Here is a 26,281-nt window from a genome sequence, read left to right on the forward strand (position 1 = left end):
CAATTCTATTTTTAGCTTTATATTTTTTGTATTACTAATTTAAATTTAATTTGGGTTCAATTAACAACAACCTTTACAATATAAAATAGTCTATTGTCACAACAAACAGTGAATAAATCCATAGAGTATGTCACTTTCTAAATTGACTCTTTGTCTCTATCAAAATTGAATGGGTTTGTTGAATGGGTTCTTACCCGTGAGGAAAAGAATTCATGCCAATGTAATTCTCTTGTTAGTATCTTTCCAATGATCATGTTTTAAAGCTCACCTAATATTTCAAAATGTTGCTTTCTTGAGCCGCCTAACAGGAAAAATGTTGTTTTATTTGTACGAATCATAAAATGAGAAATCAGTCAATGGGATACAGGTAAAACTCCTTTCATATAGGTTCAGAACTGTGCATTATTATCAACGAGCCACCATTTATAAAATTACAAACTACATGACTTATAAATTGAAAATCTCTACAAAATTGAATTTGCTGTAGAGAACTGCTTCATTTCCTTGAAACAACATATACCCTTTCAATAGCTTCCCATACAATATTTTTGGAAGCCAGTTTTTAATATTTATCCACAAGGAATCAAATGGTATTTCTCTTGGTCCGAACCACTGTGGTAATAATTCTGAAAGAAATAGAAAATATCAAGTAATTTGTATTGCAAAGATTAAGATACTCACTTAGTCTATCGATCCTCAAAAATCTATAAACTTAGTCTATAAGATCCTCAAAATTTGATACATTTATGTTTCATGCATTTGTGGTCTAAATAATGAAGCCACTCGTTTTTTTCAAATAGTGATTATAGAAGAACTATTTTTATTATGCTCGTTAATGGTCATGATAAAGTTATTTTACTCGTAATTTGAATTATTATATCGTAAATGTTTCTCTGTTTGTTAATAAATATGATTGATTTGATGACTGACCTCTCGATTCTTCTAAGGTGTCTTCAAATTCAGTGGCAACAAAAACGTGTACTTTCGTTTTGACTGGATCATTCTTGTTTTCGAAATCAAGAATCGCAGCCTTCTCAAATTTTCTCACAACCAATCCGCATTGTTCTTTTATTCTCCTGAAATGATACAAATTATTGTATTCATTGTTTGATGGAAATAACTTTATGTGGAATATTGTAAGAATTTTAACTTTATACTGATGTAGCCTATGATAAACGAAAATAATAAATTCCTTGGTAACTATGGAGAAATGCTATAAGTTACAGTACTGTATTATAGAACTTGTGGTTCATTCCACTTTGACTAGATAAGCTATATCGTTGTTCAATACCCATTGAACTGAATCTATTTAACCATCTATAAGCCATTGCTAATCAATCTTGAGTATAATTTATAAAATCTCGAATATACTTTATGGTGTAAGTTACATTGAAATATTATGAAGAACATCAATACGGTAACTGAAGTTTATTCAAAAGTATGAATAAACCTACTTTGATACTATCTGCAGTATTGAATATTTTATAAATAGAAAAAAATCATCTTATTTTTAAATTACTATGGAATTTATATAGGTAGGCTTTCTACTATAGTGAGGTTCACGTTGAAATGGCAGTGGAGAAAAAGTTTTTTCGGGACTTTTAAAAGTCAAAAAAATACATGATCAAGAAGCTGGAAGCAAGCGAAAATATACTTTTCCTGGAGATAAATCAAGTAGCTCAGAAAAAATAGATCTCATTAGAATTTTCTGGTAAGCTATTTTACATCATAGATTCAAAATCTTTTTAATATAACTGTTTTGTGCTGGTTAAAACTTTTTTTAAATAATAAAATTTAAACTTGAGACCTTTTTATGAACTAACGTATTTTCAGGAGGAAGGTACAGGTGACACTGAGAGGTGGATGGAAATTAAGTGTCCTGGGTTTCTCTGAAAATGATCTGGACACCCCAAACTTTCACTATCTGCTTTGTCAAATTATAGACAGGGATAGAAACTTCAATGTTAATGAAATAAATACTTCCATTATAACGTGGACCTTATTATAGTAGTTATAGCAGGAAGGCCTACCTGCACGGTACCGGTAGGCTACCGGTAGTTCATTACCGTATAGCATTAGCACAATGTGCGAACGGTATAAACCTTATTTTTCAATTAAAAAAAAATATATCAATAATTTTTTCTATGTTTGAAGATAGAAAATAATTAGAAAAAGTCGTACTAGTAAAAAAAGTATAATATAGGTACCTTACCTTCCAGTTGCTTCTTCAATATTTTGATCAGATTCTACCGGACCTCCAAAACAATGCCACTTGTCATGACCAACACCTTTTTTCTTATATCCTAATAATATATCTCTCCCTTTCATTATAAGTGCAAGTGAATAGTACTTCTCCTGCTCCATTCTGAAGAATAATTGAAAGGAAATGATAAAAGGGAAAGCGTTATTTTCTTTCTATAAATAAATAACTCTAAAAAATGTTGGCTGTCAACGCAATGTTCAATTTTGATTTTGGCGCGCAAGCCAATTACACTTTTGGCATGCATCGATTCAGATAAGTTACATTGATGAAATATTAAAATAAAAAATGTATTCAGCATTAAATATTACTTTATGGAGAGAAAAAATATCAAAACTGATCAAACGTTTATAATTATGTGTAACATATTCACAACTATTCCATAACCTTGATTTAATAATGCTTTACTTGTCCTCAATACTCTCAAAATATTTACAAAAACTCATTTTCATTATTATTTTGTAAATTTTGGTGCAGGATCATTCACATTGAACATTCATGTTGATTGTGGACATTATTCTGACATTTCTCGTTTATGGTATTTGTGTAGTAATGGACGAAAAGTTAATATATCAAGGTACCTTTCGCTGATTTGTCGAAAATTGAAACAGTCTTGACTTATTTCGCAATAAATTTATGTTTTAGTGTTTTAATATTAATTTCAGTGAAAAATAAACCTTATTTACATCACTAGGTAAGTTGCTTAACATTTCTTTTAAGTTTTATTAATTGTCATTAACAACACCCAGTGCGTAGGAAATGGCAGAGTGATTTGTTAGAGGTTCTTTTCTTCAGGAAGTGTAAACCTTCAATTATTCACAGAAGTGATAAAATAGCTGTGATTTTAGTGTTAATGTATTATAGGATTGTTTTTCTATCTATTCAGCAATAAGATTCAATTTGAAATAGACTGAGCTTTTGACATTCGTTCAAAGTTTGTATCGCGTTTGAATTTGAGGTTGGTTACGGATCTTCTTCATTGATTCATTTGGGGACAGTCAATGTTTTGATATTCATATCATTTCTAATCAGTAAGTTTTATAATTCTAACATATATTGTGGCTGTGAATAATTAATTCTTGGAATTAACAAATTACCAAGGTCTCGTCATGAGGTATGCTCAATTGGTTATGGGCCCTGCTGGCAGTGGTAAATCTACTTACTGTTCGAATCTGGTAAAACATGCAGAAGACTCCAGAAAAGTTATTAATGTGGTCAATATTGATCCTGCAGCTGAATACTTTGACTACGAACCGTTGGCTGACATAAGAGAGTTGATTCACGTCGACGATGCAATGGAAGATGAAGACATGAAATTTGGGCCAAATGGAGGTTTGGTTTTCTGCATGGAATACCTCTTGGAAAATTCAGATTGGCTCAAAGAGCAGTTAGGAGAAGATGTTGACGACGACTACATCCTTTTTGATTGTCCTGGACAAATTGAACTCTACACACATATGCAGACCATTCGTCAACTTACTGATCTATTGAAAAACTGGAACTTCAACATTTGTGCGGTGTTTCTTGTTGATGCTCAATTCATGGTTGATGGACCAAAATTCCTCTCAGGTACAATGGCAGCACTGTCAGTAATGGTGAATCTTGAACTGCCCCATGTGAACATTCTAACCAAAATGGATTTGCTTAGTAAATCAGCGCGTAGCAAGTTGGATAATTATCTAGATCCTGATCCTCAATACCTGCTCACTGATATTGAAGCTACTCATTCCAAGTGGGGGCGCAATCATCATCGTCTTTCTGAAGCTATTGGACGTATTATTGAGGACTTCAGCCTGGTGAGGTTTATTCCTCTTGATCTTCGTGATGATGAGAATGTAGCCGATGTCATGATGACCATTGACAACATCCTGCAATATGGTGAAGATGCTGATGTCAAGACCAAGGACTTCGAATACCCCGATGAGAACGACAGAGAGGATAGCTTCAGCTGAATAATAAACTTTGAAATTTTGCTTTGTATTTTGGGACTGATGTGTTGTTTTTATTTGACTTTCATGCTGGGTCTATACGATGGCAGCATCAATTGATCCCATTATTGTTGTATTTTAGTTTTATCAATATTAATTTGTCACACTGCATATCGTCTGAACGTTTCTGATAATCAGTGATGTCATTTGCTATACATGTTACATTTCTACTTTGGCGTCTTAAGTTTGTATTGACATAATTACCATTTTTCCGAAACACCAACAATATTAATGATCTACAAGATATGAGGGAACAGGCTATGTTTATAATTTCTTAAATTTTGTATACTCTTTCATCCTAGTTTAAATTTATTGAAATTCAGATCAATTAGTATCAAGTGTCACCCATTTTTGGATTCTGGATTGAGGATTTATTGTTACTATTGACCAGTAGTAAACCCAGAAAATTCATAATTGGCTCATTAAAACCAATAATAAATTCAAATTCAAAAATATTTAAATTAAAATATCTTTTAAATATAACACTCAAGTTTTTTTTTGAGCATCAAGACTAGAGACACTTCTGGGAAGGTATAATTTGTATTTAAGAGCTAACTTGGCTTGAGAATCCAAACAATAATTTGAAAAATATAGGCTATATATTATAATTTTCTTTTGCCAGTCGTGGATTAGATGCCACTAATATTTATCATATGAGAAACTAATATCACAGGCTACATAAGATCTACTGGAATAATTTATTAGATAGTAGTATGATAGATTATTTTTCTTTATTGACTATCAACAACTACTCATCAGTTAGTAGAATGATAGATCCATTTCATTATCTATTGACTATCAATAATTATTACTCATTAATTCTCTCCAATATCTTAAAATTCAATTCTCTAGCTTTCAAAATAGAGCTTAATCTTAGTCATCATTCTATTGAATTACTATTTCAATCTTAGGTTTACATATCATGCTGTATTCTTCAATCTCTTTCTAGTTTTTATTTTGTAAAACCCATATTCACTAATGTAAGGTTCCATAGCCAAGTAGCTGTAATTTTTAATCTGACAAATAATCAATGATTTTATTATTCCTAGGCATAGAGCTATTTTGAATTTCAACTCTTGCATTGAAATAAACTTATTGTAGTTTAAATCTAACTAAGCTTTAATCTCTTACCCTGGAAGAAGGATGTCCATCAATATCTTTTAGGTTTTCCTTTTCCGTAGTTCACGGCCTCCTGTAATTACCATAGTATTCCAATTTCTTTAAAAATCTGATAAGCACAGTAGCACATGAATAGAAATGAATTTTCTGAAATTTCAAAGTAGAAAACTATTGAATTATACATTTTTGAATAATTATTGATATTTGAATTAGATTGATAATTCTTCTTAATGAATCTATAAAACTTTATGAATTTTATGTAGACGGTTATTAAATCAGATCAGTTTCAAATTAAATTAATAGATAAGATTAGTAGAATTTTGACTCTAAAAACATAATAGACTTTCTTTAAAATAACTTTAAATTCACTTTCATTCCAAAGTAGTAGTGCGATCACTTCTAGAGATTAAAGCTTTTCAATAAAATTACTTTATTGTAGGAATATAAATAAATCCTGGTTCAGAAATTGGTACTGTATGGAAATGTGAAACCAAGCTATATTTAATGTAGGCCTACCTATTTAACTTTCTTGAATCTTATTAAATTTCCAATTTATAAGCTTTCAAAGACGCTTACTTTGTGCCAAATCTCATCACGTCTTATCATTATCAAATTTGATCAATTTATCACCATGAATTTGTTTTTTGTATTCTACTATTCAAAGCATATGAATAGTTTGTAACTTTTGAAGGTGTAGCCTGAATTCTCTAATGTCTTGATTCAATAAACTCTCATGATTAACCATGAATTTTATTTAACCCTTTTGAACTAAATTTAACAATGTCTCAAATATCTTTTAATGCTGATGATCTAATAAAATAATTCTTTGAAAAAATATTCAGAGTTACCAAGTTCAAAGTTGTACAGTAACTTATACCATTTCATAGTTTGGCTCTCCTATGATTAAGAAAGTATTGCTCTATATGATAAAAGCAATATTTTAGAGTTTGCATGAAAAGCACTTTTGAAGTGGAAATACTGCACTTAATTTTTAGCAGTGACATATTTTCGACCTGTTATTGGTCATCTTTAGACTGAGGAAACTGATTCTTGTTTCAAGATTTTTATTTAATAGTGGAAAAGAATGAATTTACAACACAGTAATATCTTAGATTAGATTTTCTCACTCATATTAGAAACATTATTGTCAGTTTTTCTATTTGACGTTAAAGTTGAAAAATCTCATATTTGACAAATACGAGTAAATTAACTCATCATGTACTGACTTTGTACTTCTCTCCTTGGTCATTACCAAATCTGGATTGACTGTATCTGGTAGTGGACCTTACTTAGTAACAAAAGTACAACATTTTAATCCTGTGGGGATGGCAAAAATCGACTACTAATTACTTCAAAAAAAGCAAGTTACTTTTGTCTCGTTATGTACAAACATTTTTCCCCACATACATCCAATTCACAAATGTTATTTTCTTTCAAGATTGTTAATTTATTTATTTGTCCCTATTATTAAAAAAACCTATTGAATTAATACCCTATTGATGGGAGAATTGTTCAACTTCTGTTGTAAATGGATGAACTACGGCTCAAAGCTCAATGAAGCAAAAGTTCAGGCTCTGATAGCCCAGACCTCTCTTATTTACTGGCAATAAAATATTATTAGTGGGCTACAAAGTTTTGTAAGTTTTTGGGCTTGATGCCAACTTGCAAGTAGGGTGATGAAGTATATTACTTCCACTCTGTGTTCTCCCCGGAAACACTATTTTGGCCAAGTGGCCCACAATTACAGCGCAAAACAAACACATTATTGGTATCTAGGAGAATGATGATGAGAGAGATTATTACACCCAGGAGAATTAAATATGAATTTGGTTTTATTGATGGATTTGTGATGATGATCTCTTTGACAGTTTCTCGATAATAGAGATCTCTTGATGAAATTCTCACGCTTTGAGAATTCAGCTTTATTGATCTCAAAAATATAAATGAGTTTACACTATGTACAAAGATGTTGCGGAATTTCTCCATATTTAAGGTGGAATAAAAGCGATATTTTTAGTTCCATCATAGAAAAACCGTATATTAACGAAATATCGGATATTGGTTCCACATAATTTATTTGAGCCAAACTAAAGTTTCAATGCACTTTGAGGCATTATCATCATCAGTGATCTTTATTGGTTTGGCCGTAGTCGAGTGGATCAGATGCTGGCTTTATGATTCAGAGGCCCGGGTTCAAATCCCGGCCCGGGCAAGATATTTATCTCTGGCCACTCCCGTGTTTCGGATGGACCCGTTAAGCCGTCGGTCCCGGCTGCCTAAAAAGCAGTCGTTAGGTCATGTCAGAGGCCCTGAAATTGATCAGTTGCGACCTGAAAACTCTGACACCAGACCTGAGCCAGCCAGGTCACTCGATATTATTATTATTTTTTTTTATTGGTTTGACTCTTACCAAAAACTCTTACTGATGATGATGCCTTTAAAGTGCATTGAAACTTTGGCTCGAATAAATTACTGTATTTGGAACTGACAAAATCGCTTTTATTTCACCTTTATATAAATGAGTGTTGGTTGAAGTGAATCCTTATTTATACTTATACCTATATATTTAGAGTTATATTGTAATTATAAAAATTCATTTTAACTATAATATATTTCTCGTATTAAAGGTACAGTTGCGTACGAGTATTACATCTTGAAAAAACTAATCGAATTATATCAATGCACAATTCTCTGTAGAGAATTATTTGAAAGATTAATTTGGTCTGGTTAAGAAGTCAACGAATTCTGTGGAAGTATGATTCATTGTCTGGAAATTCTTCGGAAACTCATCTAATGATTAAAAACTAGTAAATTTCCCAGCCAGCAAACAGTATGATTCATTTGCAAATTAATAATGTGATCGTGACCAATGACCATCGTTCCATTTTTGTAATGAGGTACAATTTAAAAGAAATTCTGTCCCTCATGACTAGAACATTTGCTAATATGGTGTGGAAACAGACTGAAATTGCATCTCAGACCTCCGATTTGTATGAAGTTTTTTTCTTGATGCACACTTTTGATAAAGAGCCACGTTTTAAATATGCTAGATATTTTAATTTACTCCAGCTAGACGATTATCAGTTATCAATAAATTTAGTACTAGTTATTATTACAATTTCAATAAATCTCCTCGTTATTAGAAAGGCTCCATTATAAGTGGTTATCATTCCTTTCACGTGAGTCAGGATTCAGTGGCTTTGTAAACATTTTGAATTATCCTACACAAAACAAGGAATTAAGTACTTATGCAAATTGACTTGCAAATTCCCCTGTACTTGGTCGTAGACCGCCCTTGTAGCTTATTTTCCATATGACGTCCACTGTAATCTTATTTACCATTTATCCATTTACATGTAGAGCGTTTCTCCCATAAGTCGAACTCCTCTACATAGAATACTAAATATATCCAGAATATTTCGAAGGGGAATATGGGCTAGACCTGATATCATTATTCTTGCTGAATTTCAAGAATATTCTTGAGTTCGAGCTAATACTCCAACATGCTTAATAATAATTTATAAATAAAAGTTTTGTCAAAACACACTATAAGACTACTTCTTATACTGAGCTAAGGTTTACAAAGTAATTTACAGTGCACTTCTAACACTTCAATTATTCCGTGATTTTCTTTCTTAAGTGTTGATGTATTTGATTGGGCACTGCTGGCTCAGGTTAATCAATTATTATACATTAATATTAATTGATTAAATATGATTAATAAGTATGATATGTCTGATCCAAGTGTGAGAAAACCTTGATTCAGCAACTATTTCTCCATACTTTTTAAAAATGTGAATCGTTCACTTGTAAATTGGAATGATCCAAATTATTTATTTGAGATGAAATTTAAGACCCTGTGTGTAGGTGTTGACCATCATTTAGAATATCTCTTTCGAATTTTTACTTTCCTTGCCCTATTACCATAGGTAAGGAAAGTATAGCTTATCGAAAAAAATTAAGGTACCCCAATTTCCAAATTTCTATACGTTTCAAGGTCCCCTGAGTCCAAAAAAATGTTTTTTTTTGGTATTGGTCTGTATGTGTGTGTGTGTGTTGTGTGTGTGTGTGTGTGTGTGTGTGTGTGTGTGTGTGTGTGTGTGTGTGTATATATGAGTGTATGTGCGTCTGTGTACACGATATCTCATCTCCCAATTTACGGAACGACTTGAAATTTGGAACTTAAGGTCCTTCCCCTATAACGATCCGACACGAACAATTTCGATCAAATGCAATCCAAGATAAAAAAGGCTAAAATGGCGAAAATGTTGTCAAAAACAGGGTTTTCACGATTTTCTCGAAAACGGCTCCAACGATTTTGATCAAATTCATACCTGAAATAGTCATTGATAAGCTCTATCAACTACAACAAGTCCTATATCTGTAAAAATTTCAGGAGCTTTGCCCCATCAATGCAAAGTTGGATTTTAGATTCTCGATTAAAAGCTTTCATACACAATTTAAACAAAAAAATTTAAGTGGAATAGATTGAGCATGAAAATCTCTGCAATTAATGTCCAGTAACATTTCCACCTAAAATTGAAAATAAGCTTGAAATCCGAGAAAATGTGTTTATTAAATTTCAAACTGTTGGTTCTATTAAATCATTCACTACGAAGAGATAGCAGACCTCGTGTGTTTCCAGCGTTATTGACCTATCACCAGCTGTCTTATATCTTTGAATAGTAGACTTGAGATGCGCGAGTACACTAGCGTCAGGTGATCAATTTTCATAACGGCAAGGAAAGTTGTGTGAGTGCGCCACATCAGATTTTTAGTCATGTTTTAAATTTAAAAAATGTATTAAGTTACAGCAGTGAGAAGTTAGTACTTCTCTTAGATCTTTCCTAATAATGTATCATTATTCCCTTATCTATTCCCAAATAATTAGATCTTCCCTTATCTCTGGTTACAGTTACTGTACAGTCCCAGGTGCTATTCAACTCAGTTGGAATTGGAAATGATGCGTGATGAAGCTAGGATGGGTGTCACTATTCAGTTCTATCTTTTGAATCTTCTATGGATCTCGATCTCCGCAGATAGACTATAAGCCTTTAAATTAATTGGAAGGATTCCACTTCTCACTTTTTAAACGTGACCTGACTCAACTAGAGCTGCTATCGTGACAATATCACTTTAAACTACCAGCATTCTTTACAAATAACACCAAAGCTTCCCATTCTACCAACGCTGCCAGTTGGTAGTGAATCCCACCTATATAGACCAGTTCTTTAATCTTTCTTGTTTAGCATTCAGCTGATGAACGGCCTTATTTCCTGCTTTAAATCCTCTGCTCAACTTTTCCTGTTACCCATATTTTTTATCGCAGTCTCATCCTTGACCTCCATTTTGTTTAAACCAGTCTTCAATTTGCAAACCTTGCTTATAAATATTTAAAATACACATTTGTAACGAACTTTTTATCACGTTTCATTGAAGATTTGATTTTCTCAACTTGACAAGCGTTTTGAGCATATCTTAATCTTGTGAAGTTCTCCATTTTCAGCGATAAGATACAAGCTATTGAATAACACATCTTCGTACGAATCAAGGTGTTGTTCAACTCAATGTCAACGATTCTCTTATTGATTCAGTTTGTTCTATGGATTGGTTGAAATCGCATTATTAATTTCTAGCAATGTTACTTTAAAACTAATTTCAAATTCAGAAGATATGGTCAAGGAAGTGCTACCTACAAATAATCAGTAATTCTTTATTATAAGTGACAAAAATCTAAAATTCCAACTAATTCATCTAAATTAGAGTGATTGAATGTGAAAATAGTTATAACATAGTTATGTTATCACTAATGGATTAGCAGTGTCCGATAGTGCTTTGGAGCTCTTTCCGCGTAAATAGGTAAGCTCTCTCAGTAAATTGCAGGAGTATAGTATGTTCACTGTACTTGGCTTTGTGGATCCATCATGAATTGCATTGTTTTATAAGCTTCTAGCATCATTGGCAAAATTACGAATCTCCGAATGATTGATGGCCTATTTGAATTTCACTACACATACATTGGAGAAGTGATTGTCCCTGCGACTAATATTACTTATAATCTTTCAAGTTGAATAAGTTGCGAACCCTCGGTACTCCCTTTGGACCGGTGACCGCTAAAGGTCAGCTCCGCTAATTATCAAGATGAGTTTGATAATCTTTTCCTATATAAATCTGCTCGTAGGACATCTCATCCTTTTCATTACACATGCAGAAATTATGTCGGCATCACCCTTAATAAATTGAACTTTCAAAAAGGAAACCCCCTCCAAACTAGTGGATGACCTATATTGTGAGCTCTAATAACTTTCTGTATTGACTGCAGGTAGTGAATAGCACTTTTAAAAATATATTTCATTTGTCTAGATTTCTATCTAGATAGAATTTATAATTTGATATAGGAAAAAAGTGTATACTATTTAAATATTTTTCTCTGTGTTGTCATTTCAAAGGAAAATATTCAACACTTTTCTTATTACCAGGCTTCCCCAACAAAGCATTAAATTACACCTTCAGAGTACATAATAATGACCTGCAAGTGTTGTTTGGGTAGTAAATATTCTTGTAATTTAGCACAGTCTACTTTCAGTGAGTGATAAAAACTCTTCGAAAGCATTGTTATTTGTAGCCTTAATTTCAGTTGAAATAATTTTGTAGCTGTTTCGTTATTTTTCACATGACTAGCTTCCTTTGAAAAAATTGTTTTGTTTATTGAATTAATGCGGGTTTCTGGACAACATTTCAAATATTTCAACTCATTTAGTATGCCATTTATAGGCAATCAACGAAATTTTCAGTGTGTACAGTATAGGCCACTCATACTCATTGCGTTTATTCTCAATCAGTCCCTTGTGAGCATCAAAATATTTCATCAGCTAAAATTATTAATTTCCGGGAAATTTTGTATTATTTAGTTTTTCGTCTGCTGATTCAGTGAATTAAGCAGGAAATCGGCAACCAATCTTCCCAAATTTGGATTTTAATACATTCCTAACATATTTATTTGATTTACAACCACTATTCATGTAAGTACAGTCACGGAATAAGCATACAGTTTTTCTTTCCTCTGTGGTACAGTACAGTAGGTATTTATAATTGATGTTTAGTTATGTTGGTAATTTTGTCGAATCGAAATATATTTCAAACTTGCATAAGTGAAATATAAAACAGAGTTTCTTATCGGTGGTCGATTGTTTGGTTGTATCTTGTATGAAATTAATAAATATCCATTTGAACGGCATCGCTCTATTGTAAGATTTCTATTTTGAATAGAGACTGTCATGCAATGTTTTAATAGTGAGTCTCCCTATATAGCCTTCACGAGAAGGTCGTGCTGTTCTCTCGTCGATCGCTTGCTTACATACATAGTAATGAGTTCTGGTTCTTATCGATTTCTTATGTAGTTGGTAGAACAGATCCGCGAAATGTATTTTTTATTTGCACTTGTTCAAATTTGTCTGAGCGCACTTGTAATACTGGGATTTAGCTGAATAGAACAGAGTTATCACGACCCAATAAATCTATTAGAAATGAAGATACTGATTTATTTATTTATTTATAAACGAGATCAACATGTAAAATGAATCAAGGCATGTATAAGGGTACTGAATTGACGCCATTCATTTTGGATAATCATATTTAAATGAAATATCACAAATGTTGATTATTCATGAGGATGGAGCCCACATGAATCCTAGGGTAGTGAGTGGTTGTTGGGAGGGATTACTGGTGTTGATAAATGAATAGACCTCCAGTTTTGGATGGAATCTGAACCACCGTGAAGTAGTTTTCAACTACTTTTATTTATTTTTTTTTTTTTTGAAGGGACGGATTCAAGGATCCAAAGGTTCAAAGAACCCCACACGTCAACCGAAGCTTATTGTGTTCCCTGCAAGTTTTAGCTAAGTAAGCCACCCTTTCAACGGGAGATCTGAGAGCATGACACTTATCTAACATAAGTGATTTGATATGGCGCTGACTGTTGGGATGATCTCTAATTATTAGTCTTTTCTGTTAGTTTCTGTTCATCATAGGCCTAATTGTAATAAACTTTGCATCAACACAAATATAAATAGGATAGAATATATGGAAGTTTACAATTTTTCATTGTGATACTGTATAATTATGAGGGCGTTCTCCAACATAGTAGTATTAGTTATATTACCTTACAGTATTTACTCTTTTGTTGTCTTGAAAACTGGGGTTTCAGAAGTTAATTCTACAAAAAAATATTTATGACTTTGTAACTATTATAGTTGTGAAGTCAGTCAGTCAGTTGTCACTCTAGTTTCAACCTATAATATAGGGCTTCAATAGTAATATTAGTGTATTGTGACTTAATTTTTTATTTTATTTCGTCAGATACACGTTTAATCAGTTCCCTATAACTTTTCCACTTTTAAAAGATATTATTTCAAAAATACACGTGCTTCAAAAATTTAGATAGTTAGCTTTGTAGAATATAGAGATGTCATTTATTTTTGTAATTATTGAAAATAGATTTAGTAAACAATATTATAAAGACTTGAAGCTATCATAACCATTATTTAGTGATGAAACGAGAAACTAGTTTTGTTTAAAAAATAGGTTATTACATTTTTGAAGATTAACAAGAAAATATACAACTAAAACTAGTTCCTTTGTTTTCCAATTTCAAGTATTTAGATTTCTACCACAACACCTTCACTATCGCACAAATGATGGGTACTAAAACTTTTTATTTAAAGCCATTTCAAATACAGTGATACAGTTAATTCTTTATCAATGTTAGGACTTTTTGAAATATTTTATTTATTGAACATTCTATTTTCTGATATTTTGCATTGAATTGGTTTGGAGTTCAAAACCATTTCCTTCCTTGATAATAGAATGACAGCAGGCCTTCAGTGAGGCAGTTAATGATGATACTTGATACCTGTCGAATTTCACTTTTTAACCTGCTCTGGTCGTAGTTTGAGTGTCATTTCTCAGGGTCAATTCATTCAATGGCAGATTTCGTTTCAGTCACTTGGCTCAAATTCAAATAAAATTTATAGTTGTAGCCTACATGTGTCTTTCATTAATATTTTCAACATCTAAAATTAACTTCTCGATTCAAGTGATAATGCTTTTAGTGTTATTTTTGTACGGTAACGAGTCTACAAATAATAGGATTTTTTCAAACGATGTTACAATAATAATGGGATTATCTCTGTTGTTTTGTACACGCGTGATGTTGATTTAAAGAAATGTATTGATTCTGTTCATCGTAAATAAATAAATAAAAGATCAATAAATTGAGCTATTAAATGAAAGTTTTAGTGCTGTCCCTCAAGAGTAGATGCAAACCTTCTCATTGTTTGTTTTTCAGCATTATATTTACTTTTAACCTTGATCTATTAACTTTGGTTATTTAGTATGTAAATGTTTATGTCAATTAAAGGCTTGGGATACACAGAAGCCTGTTAAATTTTAACCGTGAATAAATGCCGGAAGAACCAATCAGAGAAGCCTTCTCTTCAAAAAAACTTTCTCTGATTGGTTATCGTGGCATGAAAACATGCTTCAAATTTAACTGGATTTTGTGAAACTGAGCCTTATTAATTTTGAAATTTTTCATTTCTGTAGTTTACCATTCTGAATCATATAGTCTAATATATTTTACATCGATTTTTGATAAATCTTTCAATTCAATTAAATATAATGTTGGAGATCAATAAGGAATTTTTTGATAGAAAAAATTCCCACAACTTTGTGAGTTTATTATAATTATCCCTGATTACTTGTTTAAAAAAAATAATAATTTTTTCGTCTTTTCACAGATCGAGCTCCTTTTCTCATTACTTGGAAAGGAACAACACAAAACTGCAATCCAATGATCATTAGTTAGCGCCTACAGAAAGCTCCTTCAAAATAATTCAAGGTGAGTATCTATTAATTTTTAAGATGTTTTGAAAATTTTAATCTTGCTATTACTAACAATGAGAATGATAATAATTTTTCAAGACGCTAGAAATTACAGTACATAACAATTATGTTGGAAAAGAGAAACTGCTTATTATTTAAATAACTTACTTCTTTTTCCAATCTATCGTAAGTAAAAATATTTTTTAGGAAAATGATAAAATATTAATTTGACGTTTCAAACATAGGAAGGAGGTAGCAGTCCTCAATTTTCTTAATCGTTCAAACTGTTGGAGAAATCCAACGTTAGTAGCCAGTCTACTAACTTTGGGAGAAATCAATATTCGAAAATATAGGCTCATACAATTCAGTTTCCCATAGATTGAACTGTTGATCACTTAATATAGAAATAAAATTGCTAATTGTGATGAAAAATTGAAAAAAAAACAATGTGAAAGTATTCGAACGCATGAAAATAATCCAAGTTGGAATCCATTGAAGCTTTAATGCTCCAATGTAAAGAATTCAAGCAATTATTGATATGCTCCTTCGAAAAATAATTATGATTAATTCCAGTGTTCTAAAGTCTTTGCGAATGGTTTAAAATAGACTGCCCTTTACAGTATAAAATCCGATTATAGATACTCCCGAACATTGATTAAAAAAGTAGTTGAACTTTCTTGTTGTTAAAATGACTGTGTATGTGTCGGGTATGGACTATGTAGAGAAAGTGGTTGGATTACTTTTAATTTATTGATTGATGCGTTGCTGTCCCACATCTATCAAAACACTGACGCTTGCTTCAAGATACCTTCCTACTCATGCTTGCTTCAAGATACCTTCCTACTCATTGCAATCAATTCCTTCCATAAAATTTTTCTTTTAAAGTACTATGAACTCATATTAGGACTATTGTACTAGTAGTAGGCTACTATTCGAATTTTATGTTGAAATATTTCAATATTATGAACTATTTTTATTTGTTAATAATAGGGTTTAAACAATCATATAGGATAGCTTTCGATTAAAACGTACAATATAAAACATTATACAAATAATCATTGATCATACTTTTCTATAAATATTGTTAATATTGAAAGTGGAAAAGTACAACTTTCTCTTCTATGTTTCGTGTATAGTAGGCCTACTGCTTTAAAGAAGCTGAATTTTCTCGAAATTCTGATTTCACTCAATTGCTTAGAAAATGACCATTTGAAGGTAACTCAATGAATTTCATTTTCCATTTAAAACTGGTTTGAATAGCTCTTTATATTAGACATGAAAATCATTTATATTGTATGTTTGATGAATTCTCCTTCTAAACATCCATATCACAAACATCTAGAATTATTGGATTTTTTTACTATAAAAATTAAACTCCTTCTTTATAAACAATTACTAAAAAAATCCAAATAAAAGATTCCTACATAAATACATTTTATGTGTGTATAGCACTGGTACGAAACATAATATTTTGTGATCCTCTTCTGGTTTGGCAAAACGTTACTTATCAATTAAGGTAGTGTTAATGACGGAAAATGCTACTGAGGAGACATGTTTGCTTTGGACTCTCCAGTTTTAGTTGTGAGTTATGTTCTATGTCGATCGTTATGTCGTGGATTTATCATTCTCTTTATTTGAGTTTTGTGCGGCGAAACAAAAAAAGAGAGGATTCTTGTTCATGGTAAAGTTAGTTTCCAACTTGATCTTTCATGTAGGTTTATAATGAACTAATTTGGAAAATATTGAAATCAGTTTTAATCCCCGAATTTCATTACAAAACATATTGATTAATATTGTGTATTTCCACTAAATTTTTATTTCTTTTCCTATAAAGCATACTTTTGATAAACTATTTTTTAAATTAGGTCAATAATAATTATCAACCCCTAAACTTCTCATCTCTAGTTGAAAGTTGATTTTTGTTTTGTTATGAAATACAATATCATATTTTTTCAATATAGATTCAGTACTTTTTTTCTGTTTTGATAAAAAATAAAGTAATAAAAATACTACTCTTATCTTATTTGTTCATTGATCACCAATGTCTTTCAGAAATCATCTATATTTTGTCAGATAGCAATAATCTAAATCTTCATAATAATAATCGTACTTCACGAACATTTATTTTTTATAATCCCATTTTCCGTCTCTTATCAATTGAATTGAAATTGTCCTGGAAAGTAGGCTTGCAAGTGACGTTAGAAAAACAGGAAGATATTATCTACTTTTAGAACTGAATTGTTTTAGGAAGTATAGATTACAGTTTAAAGAAGTTTGCACCCTTTATTTCATTGATTTTCTTTCCTTAACATGTTGCTTGCCGGCTTCGGTCATTATCACACTTACCTAATAGTTTGAAGCCCTATGAATGTATTCACGTTGCCAGTGCACAAGGCTGGGAAGCTTTACTTTATGCCTTGCGCAATGAGATGTGCATTTTACTTGTATGTTTTCTTCAGTTCGGTATCGAATGGTGAGTGCACATCTGCTCCCTATTTTTGCTTCAATTCCTGGGATATCAAAATAAAACAGTAACTATTTATTTCTTATTATTAACCCTTCTGGCCTGGCCTTCACTCAATTCTGCTTCAAATATATTGTTTATGTAAAAAAAATTGAACCTATTCCCAATAAGTTGGTTTTTTTTGGGGTTAAAAAACATGAAATCTTGATTATTTCAGTTTTATTGTTTATGTAAAAACTTTGAACATATTTCCAATAAATTCGTTGTTAATTGGTTGAGTATTTATTTTTAAAAAATACATGAATTGCTCAATCCATTTAGCTCTATATAGACCTCTTCTATTATTATATACTCTATTTGGTATAGAGCTTCTGGTCTACAAAATAATATGCATTTCTAGGATCCATGTAATTCAATCATTTCGAAAGAAATACTGCATTGTTCAAGTAAGAAAGCATTCAGTTTTTCTACAAAATTAGCACCTTAATCATTTCAACAAACGCAGACTTGAAAAATGTTCTCTTTTATAAAAAGAGTTGGATAAGGCTATAAATGTTGTTAGAAGTTTTTTTAAAGTTAATTTGGGCCATCATCCGCAATAATAAGAAACATAGATAACTCAATCTGAAGGGATTCGTCGATTATTTTTCCAGCACGGTATATAATGTCAGTTCAAATTATATGAGTTTGGTATTATAATACAATAACAATAACCAGGAAGGATTGGTATTAATTTTTGTGAATGAAGTGAGACAGTGAATCTGAATTCATCCAATTAAAAAAAAATGAATTGAAAAATATGAGTGTTTGTATTGCATTTAATATTTTTCATTATCATTCAAATGGTATTTGATGGAATGTTATATTTTTTGCAACCTGCTAGTATTCAAATATAAATTCTGAATGTTCGATGCATTTTTTCAAAAAAAAAAACAAGTCGTGTTCAATTTGATCTTTAATGACTTCATAGTAAAATTTCTCTATAAATGATTGCAAAACTTAGTTTCTGTATTTTTTCTATAAAGATCTAAAATAATTAAATAATATACATAATAATAATTATATGATAAAAATATGAAATTTATTATTTACATATTAATAATATAATGATGTAGGGCTAGTTTAATATTTAAGAATACTGTACCTGTCAGTGCTTTTTAAACTAAATCTGTTTCTTCTTGTGTAAAGGAAACTTCTCAGATGAACTTGAATTTTGCTTTTGAAACCGCTGTACCAAGACAAAGTAATCCCAAAACCCCGAACAAGGTATGGTGTGCCGAAAAACGATTTATTTGTATTTTTTTCTTTGGCTTTTTGCTGCACTTGTCAAAAGGCTACTCTTTGCACTGCATTGAAGTTTTCTGAACTCTTGCATGTTGCCTCATATTACTTCTATCCTCTGTTCTTTCTTAACTATTAGTTTGCAAAAGTAACTCAATGAAATATATTAAAAAAATCTAGTCCATGTGGGAAAAACAAATGGATTATAATATAAGTGTTTGAAAAAGTAGTAAAAATATTTTCCTCTACATCAAGAGATGGGTTTCTTGAAACTCTTTGTTTCTTAATACAATATAATTATTTTGAATAGTTAAACTTGTAATACAAGTTAGATTGTGATCTAAAATCAATAGATTATTTTGATAATATTATTTTATCACAGTGATCAGAATATGAATATGATTTTCAAACGTGCAATACTCAGAAGAAAGTATCCATGAATCATCAATCATTAAAGTGAAGTTGCATGGAAACCCCTGCCCCTTGTTTAGTGCACTGTGATGGATTAATCAATATGTGTATTGTAGAGGTCTGTATTAACCTAGGCAATTCTAGTTGTTGATTGCCTCTCTTTTAATAAGTATGTAAAAATACTTCCAAATATTACTTGTAATAATACTTCTAAATATTCTGTATGCACTTATGAAGTCATTTGAACTTTTGCTTAATATTTTTTGTTATGATTTATTAAAGCATACATTTTGTAAGCTTGTTGAAACTCTGAAATGAGTTCACACATACTTTCAATAGCTATTTCAATGACTTTTTCAAGCTAAAACCTAATGAACTACGTGAACAATATTATTTAGTTCTAGTGTGAATTTAAATACCTCTAAAAACTCAGTATAAATTCTATTAAAATTGACTATTGATAACTCTCAGTATATAGATTTAAAAGAGAGCCATGTTGATAGCTTTAAAACACAAGCTAATTGGTTTCTAAATCTGTGTTATGTGGAAATAAATGAGTTTATTTTGTGGAGATATTGTTCAGAGCTTTCTAGATCATTGACCTCCAATTTAGTCATGCAATTCAAAATACAGTTCAATTTCATCCAAAACTGACTCTTGAGTTGGAAAAGTAGATTTATTTTCATATTTTCAAATAAATTTATTTTATTTAATTTCATACACACCTAATTATTCTCATGAATTTAAATACACACCTAATTCTAAATGTACAGTATATTAAATGAGTTGTATGGGATACAAAAATGTATAAATTTTTATTCTCCAATTGTATATGGAATTCATATTATACTGTGTTGTGAATTTAGCTTATGATTTTTTAAATTCTATATTAAATAGGTATTGTTAGGTAAATTTCATTTATTGTATTTCCTGTGATAAAATTCTTTTCTCTAGCCAATAGAGTTGAAATATTGGAAACGATAGGAATGCAGACCTAAATCGAAATAAAATCCAATAGAGAAAAAAATAAATTAGTGAGGAGTTACTTTTGCATGATTCAAACTTGCCTTATGAAAATTTTTGTTACTGTGAATCATTAAATAATTGTTTGTGTTCTAATAATTTTTGAATGAATCATCCTAAAACCTTACTTCATTGTCTCACTTCATTCACAGATTCTTCTTCCACAATCATTCCATCATTTAACTCTTAATATTAGATTTGACTCGGGAATCAATAATAAGGAGATCTGTAGTTAAGAACGTGTGTCGGTATTAAACTACTCGTCTACTGTATTTTATGTACATCAGTATATGAACTTCTTGATAGCTCTAATACTGTATTGGGGAATACCTAATAAACTTTTTACTTCGGGAACATGAAGAAATATTCTCAATTCATACAGCATATTTCCCAATAAATTTCCAGTAATTTACCAGCAATATTCCCAGTTCATAGAACATATTTCCTTGTCTTTTTTCTTTAGGGCTACTTTTAATATGAATAAAAATATAAATTTCAGTAGCCTTTTAATTATTTTCTTACAACATTTTTATTTAATCACAACAACTTGAAAATTGCATTAATGTCCGAAACATGTTGTGACAAAATAATTTAAAATGGTACTGAGATTTATATTTTTATTTAAACATATTTCCTATTATAGCACAATCTTTACCAATTAATTCTACTATTCTCTTAGCATTAGGTGTTGGTGCAAATAAAATTTAAACGAGGAGTCAGATAATCTTCCTTGTTAAACATACAAATTAAAAATACCTCACCATTTATTTTTGTGCAGTCATCTTTAAAATTTATGATTAAAAATAGAACAATTTCAAATAAAATGGGTGGTATTAAATTGTTTTCCATTCCGTGAAGGCTTCAACTGGTATGTTGACACACATGGGTGTGTTGATGAAACATGTTGATTCCTAAAATCCACATCAACTTATTTTTTGTTGCAATGTGTTAAACTAAATACTGATACTCATGACTCATACATTGAAAACTATGAGTTAAAAGAAGTTCCTGAGTGATTGGAAGTATTGTACCGATATTTAAATTCAGTATTGTAGGATGCGAACTCACAGCCTTTTTCATTCCCTGGGATTATGAGTGTTTTGTTTTTTTGGCCTGTACAAGAAATAAAATCAATCTCAATTTCACTTAAAATGTTTTATCTTTTTATTATTTATTGATTAATTATTCTTTTTTATCTCTTATTTGAATTTGTATCAAACTCATTATTTATTATCATTATTTTATTCTTATGATTATATTTTCCATTGTAATTATTTTATTTTTGTGTTGTCTATGGAACTCTTCTACACACGCAGACGGTTATTCTCCGTGGAGGAATTCCGTAATATTGAGTTTGTCTCTTGTTTCACTGTTGAATACTTGAAGAAATAAAAAATATTCGAATTAAATTTGGTATGTAATTATTCGTGTTCAACCAGTTGACGCTGCAAGGTAGTGTGTTGTTCAACTCAGTTCTAAATTGACTTATCTTCGAAATTTTATTGAGCATTTGTGATCTACTCGACAAGTCTGATGTAATAGATTGTCTCAATTATTATTTATTGATTCCTCTCATGTTCACACCATTTATAAGATAATTGACTTCATATTTAGGACTTAATAATGCTGATAACACTTGTCGCTCTCAAAAAATCTCCTCTTCGTTTTGTTAATCAATAGTTTTTCACTTATCACACCTGAAACTCACATTAATTCAAACTTTTTTCATCATCAAACATTTATTATTTATTTCTTTTGTGTTTGAATGCAATACTTTTGTGTTTTATTACTGACATACTGATTTATTATTTTGTATATTCATTTATTTCTTCTGTTTTTGAATGCAATAATTTTGTGTTTTATTACTGACATACTGATTTATTATTTTGTATATTCATTTATTTCTTCTGTGTTTGAATGCAATAATTTTGTGTTTTATTACTGACATACTGATTTATTATTTTGTAAATTCTAGACTTGAAAATGCAATAGTTCTAATCCATAATTATCATTTTGCTTCTTGAAGTTTGTAAACAACATGTTGAATTATTTTATTTCATCATGAAGTCGTTCTAATTATGATTCAATTTATCAAATTTAGGGGGTCCAACTTTACTATAACAATTCCATAGAACAATATTTGTACGGAATGTCTCTATTTCAACATAACTTGTATATAGTAGGTTTCTGAATATTGTTTTTATAGTGAGGTCCACGTTATAATGGCAGTGGAGAAAGATAGGAGAAAAACGTTGCCGAACCTCTGTCTTGTCAATGCCTTCTATAGACGGTAGCAGATACGGGTTTATTGATTTAATATTAACTGTTCATTTTCGTTTAAGAAAATCAATTATTAATTTAATTTATATAGCAATAAATTATATGTTTTATAAATTCTACATTGTTAAAAGACAATCTGGAAAGAGAGGAAAGCGAGAAAGAGACAGCGCTATCCGCTTCCTCGAATGAAAGACAAGGATAACATCAATTCTATTGCTAATCAAACACTGCCATTATAACGTGGACCTCACTATAGTATTCCTTTATTAGCTATTTTGCTTTTATTGTTTCAAGCTCTTGAATCTATTATTTCCATTGATAAAACAATTCTTCCAATTGTTCAGTTTGTAAGGTAGTCTATATGAAATGGATGTTATCATTGTGCATGTATCTGTCACTAATGTTGTAATTATTGTTTTGTGTTACATTGGTTAAATTACTTTGTCCATATTCTGTGTTACTTTGCTTATTCTTGTAACAAAAAACAAATATCCTCTAATATATTATTCGTACACCTGGAATATTATTTTTATCTTTCTTTTAAATTTCTTACTCGAGTTAATAATTAATTTTGTATATTCCAATCATAGAATAGCCTTATTTTGTTGTTAACTTACAACAATGTTAGTTTCTCCTGATATTATTCATAAGAAGAATTTTTATGTTCGCCTCTGAAACTCAAATCAAATAATAAATCTTGAAGGAATAATCCCTTACTAAATAACTGCAAATATAAAAAATCTTGTTTTACTAAATAAATATTTATATTTAGTATATTATGATCCTCCTATTGATTTTTTGTTTCCTGTAAAATTGGTTCAATCAAGTTCAATAACACTCAAGTGGAGTGTATTAGTATTGGCTTGAGATTAGGCATACACTAACCTAACATCAAGTAAAAATATAATTGTGTATCAGTGAACCAATGCACCTTATTCTTGATTCTAGTAATTAGTTTCAGAAAGTGACTAAATAAAAAAAATTCTTGAATTTCGTTTTTTTGCAGATGAAACGGCAACGGGAAGATATGCAGGTCAATGTGGCCGGCCTGAGGAGGAACATTAAAAATCTTGCTCATAATTATTCGGATGCTCAGGTTCGTTGATAATATTTCGAGTAATTTTCCAACATTCAATTAGTTAGAACAATATGAGTCATAAAAATTATGGCACCACTTAAACTAAAAATCGATAATAGATATTTTTCAATAGTTACAACTTCCAGAATATCACGTCAAATTTCAAAGAAAAATAGATCGTTTTCTAATAGTTACAACTACTGGAATATCACGCCAAATTTCAAAGAAAAAGTATAAAAATTAAATATTGAATCTTGTACACAATATTCAATGTTCAATTTGGTATTTTGAAATAGAAGTACACAGAAATTTTCATACCTTGGTACCGATGTATATAATTCTAACAGATTGAGTTATGAAATAAAGCAGAGAGTAATAGCTGGCAATCGTGCCTATCACGCCAATATTAAATTGATCAGCTCTCGGTCTCTATCTAGGGCAACCAAACTAAAAATTCACAAAACGCTGAAGATCGAACAATGAAATAAATGAAATACTTGGAGGTGAGGATGTGGTCCGTTTCATTAGATCACAAATATTGCGCTGGGCTGGTCATGTTGAGAGAATGGCAGAACATCGAATGCCAAAAGCAATTTACAAGGCCAGGATGGAGGGCAGAAGACGACAGGGGAGACCACGCAACCGATGGAGTGATGAAGTTGAGAATGATCTTCGGAAGATGGGGATAATAGCATGGAGACGAAAGGCATGTGACCGTGATGTGTGGAGGGCTCTTGTGCGAGAGGCTAAAGCTCACATCGAGCTGTAAAGCTAGAAGAAGAAGAAGAAACAGTTCAATTAGAGTAGGCTCTTTACGAAACTTCCTATTTAAAAAAAGAACCAATGTCTTGTAGGCTATCTTTTGATGAGTAAACTTTATCTGGGTGTGTTTATACAATTCAATTTGAATAGTTTAACTTTTTTGTAGTAGATAAGAAATCCTGATATTCTAATATACTCACCACTTGAGCTTTCGAACTAAGATTTACGTAATGAGACATCTTAATCCAGACATTTTTTTATATAAAATCATATTATTGATAAATTTATTAGGTATCATTGATATTCATAAACTTTAATTTGACTTATGATATTTGATAAAATTTCTTATATTTGAAATAAACTGTTGGTTTTGAAACTGTGCCACATCAATTCAAAATATTTCTTCCATTTAATCAATTTTCCATTTTTTATGTATAGCTACTTGATTTCTCATGCTTTCCACCAAGAACCTAATTGCTTTCATCACAATTGTTTTAATGAATGAATTGAAACAGTCTATTTTTATGGTTTCAGGTGAAAGTAAGGGAAGCGACCAGCAATGATCCGTGGGGCCCTAACAGTACTCTGATGTCGGAGATTGCTGACCTAACCTACAATGTAGTCGCATTTACAGAAATCATGCAGATGATTTGGAAAAGACTGAACGATCATGGAAAAAATTGGCGACACGTGTATAAAGCTTTAGTTCTTCTAGAATACCTTATCAAGACAGGTTCGGAAAAGGTCAGTGGCTCTTCGATTCTTGATTAGTTGAGTTATATGCAATATATAAATATATAATATTATATATATGTCGTATGGATAGACAGTGATAGAAACAAAAAATAATAAAAGAGAGAGATAAAAACAAATAAACAATATTCATACATGTATTTTTAAGTTTTTGAGCCAGAGTATAGCATCGTCATGTGCTACATGCAACTTCTGTAGCCCTCCCTGGAGTCTTGTCAAAAATCACTCGGCAATGATGTGGTTCGTGCTTTGCTCCTGACCACATTTACAAAGAGGCGTGTCTGATACCCCATCGATGCATGTTTTTGGCACCTCCCCTGTCCTGTTCTGAATCTGTTCATTCTCACACACACCTGGCGAGGCAGTTCAAAACCATTGCCCCTCCTAGTTGGATCATCAACTATGTCTTTGTTTCTCACTAAACAGATTGCAAAGCCTCGGTCGGTCCACTGTTAATGCTGTGCAAAGGCTAAAAATAAACTCTCTACTGGTGATATTTTTCAATTTTTTCCGATTTGTAGGCCTATATCATGAAGCTATCAAAATGAAAAAGTTTTTTCAGGAAAACATTTTTTTCTGATCATTACTTTTTGAGATATGAGCGCTTAAAGTTTAAATTTTTGGGACAGAACATTTCAATTTCGGTAAGAGATAATTCCATGAGATTTAGAGGATACACTTTTTGGAGCTTCATGGTATTGTTGATCTAGTAAAACCATTTTTTTTTGAAAATATCATTTTTTGAGAAAGTTATTCAATTTACCAAAAATAACTCGACTAAAAGTTAATTTTGGTTATTTTTAGTAAATTGAATAACTTTCTCAAAAATTAATATTTTCAGAAAATTTTTGTTTTATTAGATCAACAATACCATGAAGAATCTATCCTCTAAAAATCTCATGGATTTATCTCTTACCAAAATTGAAATGTTCTGTCCCAAAAAATTATACTTTAGCTCAAAAATTAATCCTGAGAAAAGT

At 30.9% G+C, this 26,281-nt stretch overlaps 3 protein-coding genes across 19 annotated transcripts in view; 2 read left to right on the plus strand and 1 right to left on the minus strand.

Annotated features, from left to right (window-relative positions):
• Positions 1-72: 72 nt before the first annotated feature.
• On the minus strand, positions 73-2,380 carry LOC111055735 (7,8-dihydro-8-oxoguanine triphosphatase-like). The gene is made up of 3 exons (XM_022343011.2): positions 2,213-2,380; positions 931-1,076; positions 73-626 (listed from the first exon to the last, which is right to left on the minus strand). The coding sequence occupies exons 1-3, from the start codon at positions 2,362-2,364 to the stop codon at positions 448-450; spliced, it is 477 nt and encodes a 158-aa protein (XP_022198703.2). The 5' UTR covers positions 2,365-2,380; the 3' UTR covers positions 73-447.
• Positions 2,381-2,688: 308 nt separating this feature from the next.
• LOC111055744 (epsin-2) overlaps positions 2,689-26,281 on the plus strand; it is a 66,588-nt gene continuing 42,995 nt past the window's right edge. For 6 of the 17 annotated variants that reach the window (XM_022343021.2, XM_022343043.2, XM_022343036.2 and 3 more), the window contains exons 1-5: positions 2,689-2,954; positions 15,165-15,265; positions 18,902-18,979; positions 23,715-23,804; positions 25,083-25,292. In XM_022343021.2, the coding sequence (XP_022198713.2) occupies positions 18,914-18,979; positions 23,715-23,804; positions 25,083-25,292 (366 nt within the window). In that variant the 5' untranslated portion in view covers positions 2,689-2,954; positions 15,165-15,265; positions 18,902-18,913. Of the gene's footprint in view, positions 2,955-10,996; positions 11,227-15,164; positions 15,266-17,673; positions 17,781-18,901; positions 18,980-23,714; positions 23,805-25,082; positions 25,293-26,281 lie in introns of those variants that run through there. The other 11 variants (XM_022343065.2, XM_039434100.1, XM_039434103.1 and 8 more) reach the window with 6 other exon arrangements.
• Positions 2,974-4,359, plus strand: LOC111055794 (GPN-loop GTPase 3). The gene has a single exon (XM_022343083.2). The coding sequence runs from the start codon at positions 3,370-3,372 to the stop codon at positions 4,210-4,212; it is 843 nt and encodes a 280-aa protein (XP_022198775.1). The 5' UTR covers positions 2,974-3,369; the 3' UTR covers positions 4,213-4,359.

Source organism: Nilaparvata lugens, chromosome 8, assembly GCF_014356525.2.
Source record: "Nilaparvata lugens isolate BPH chromosome 8, ASM1435652v1, whole genome shotgun sequence".
Taxonomy (NCBI): domain Eukaryota; kingdom Metazoa; phylum Arthropoda; class Insecta; order Hemiptera; family Delphacidae; genus Nilaparvata; species Nilaparvata lugens.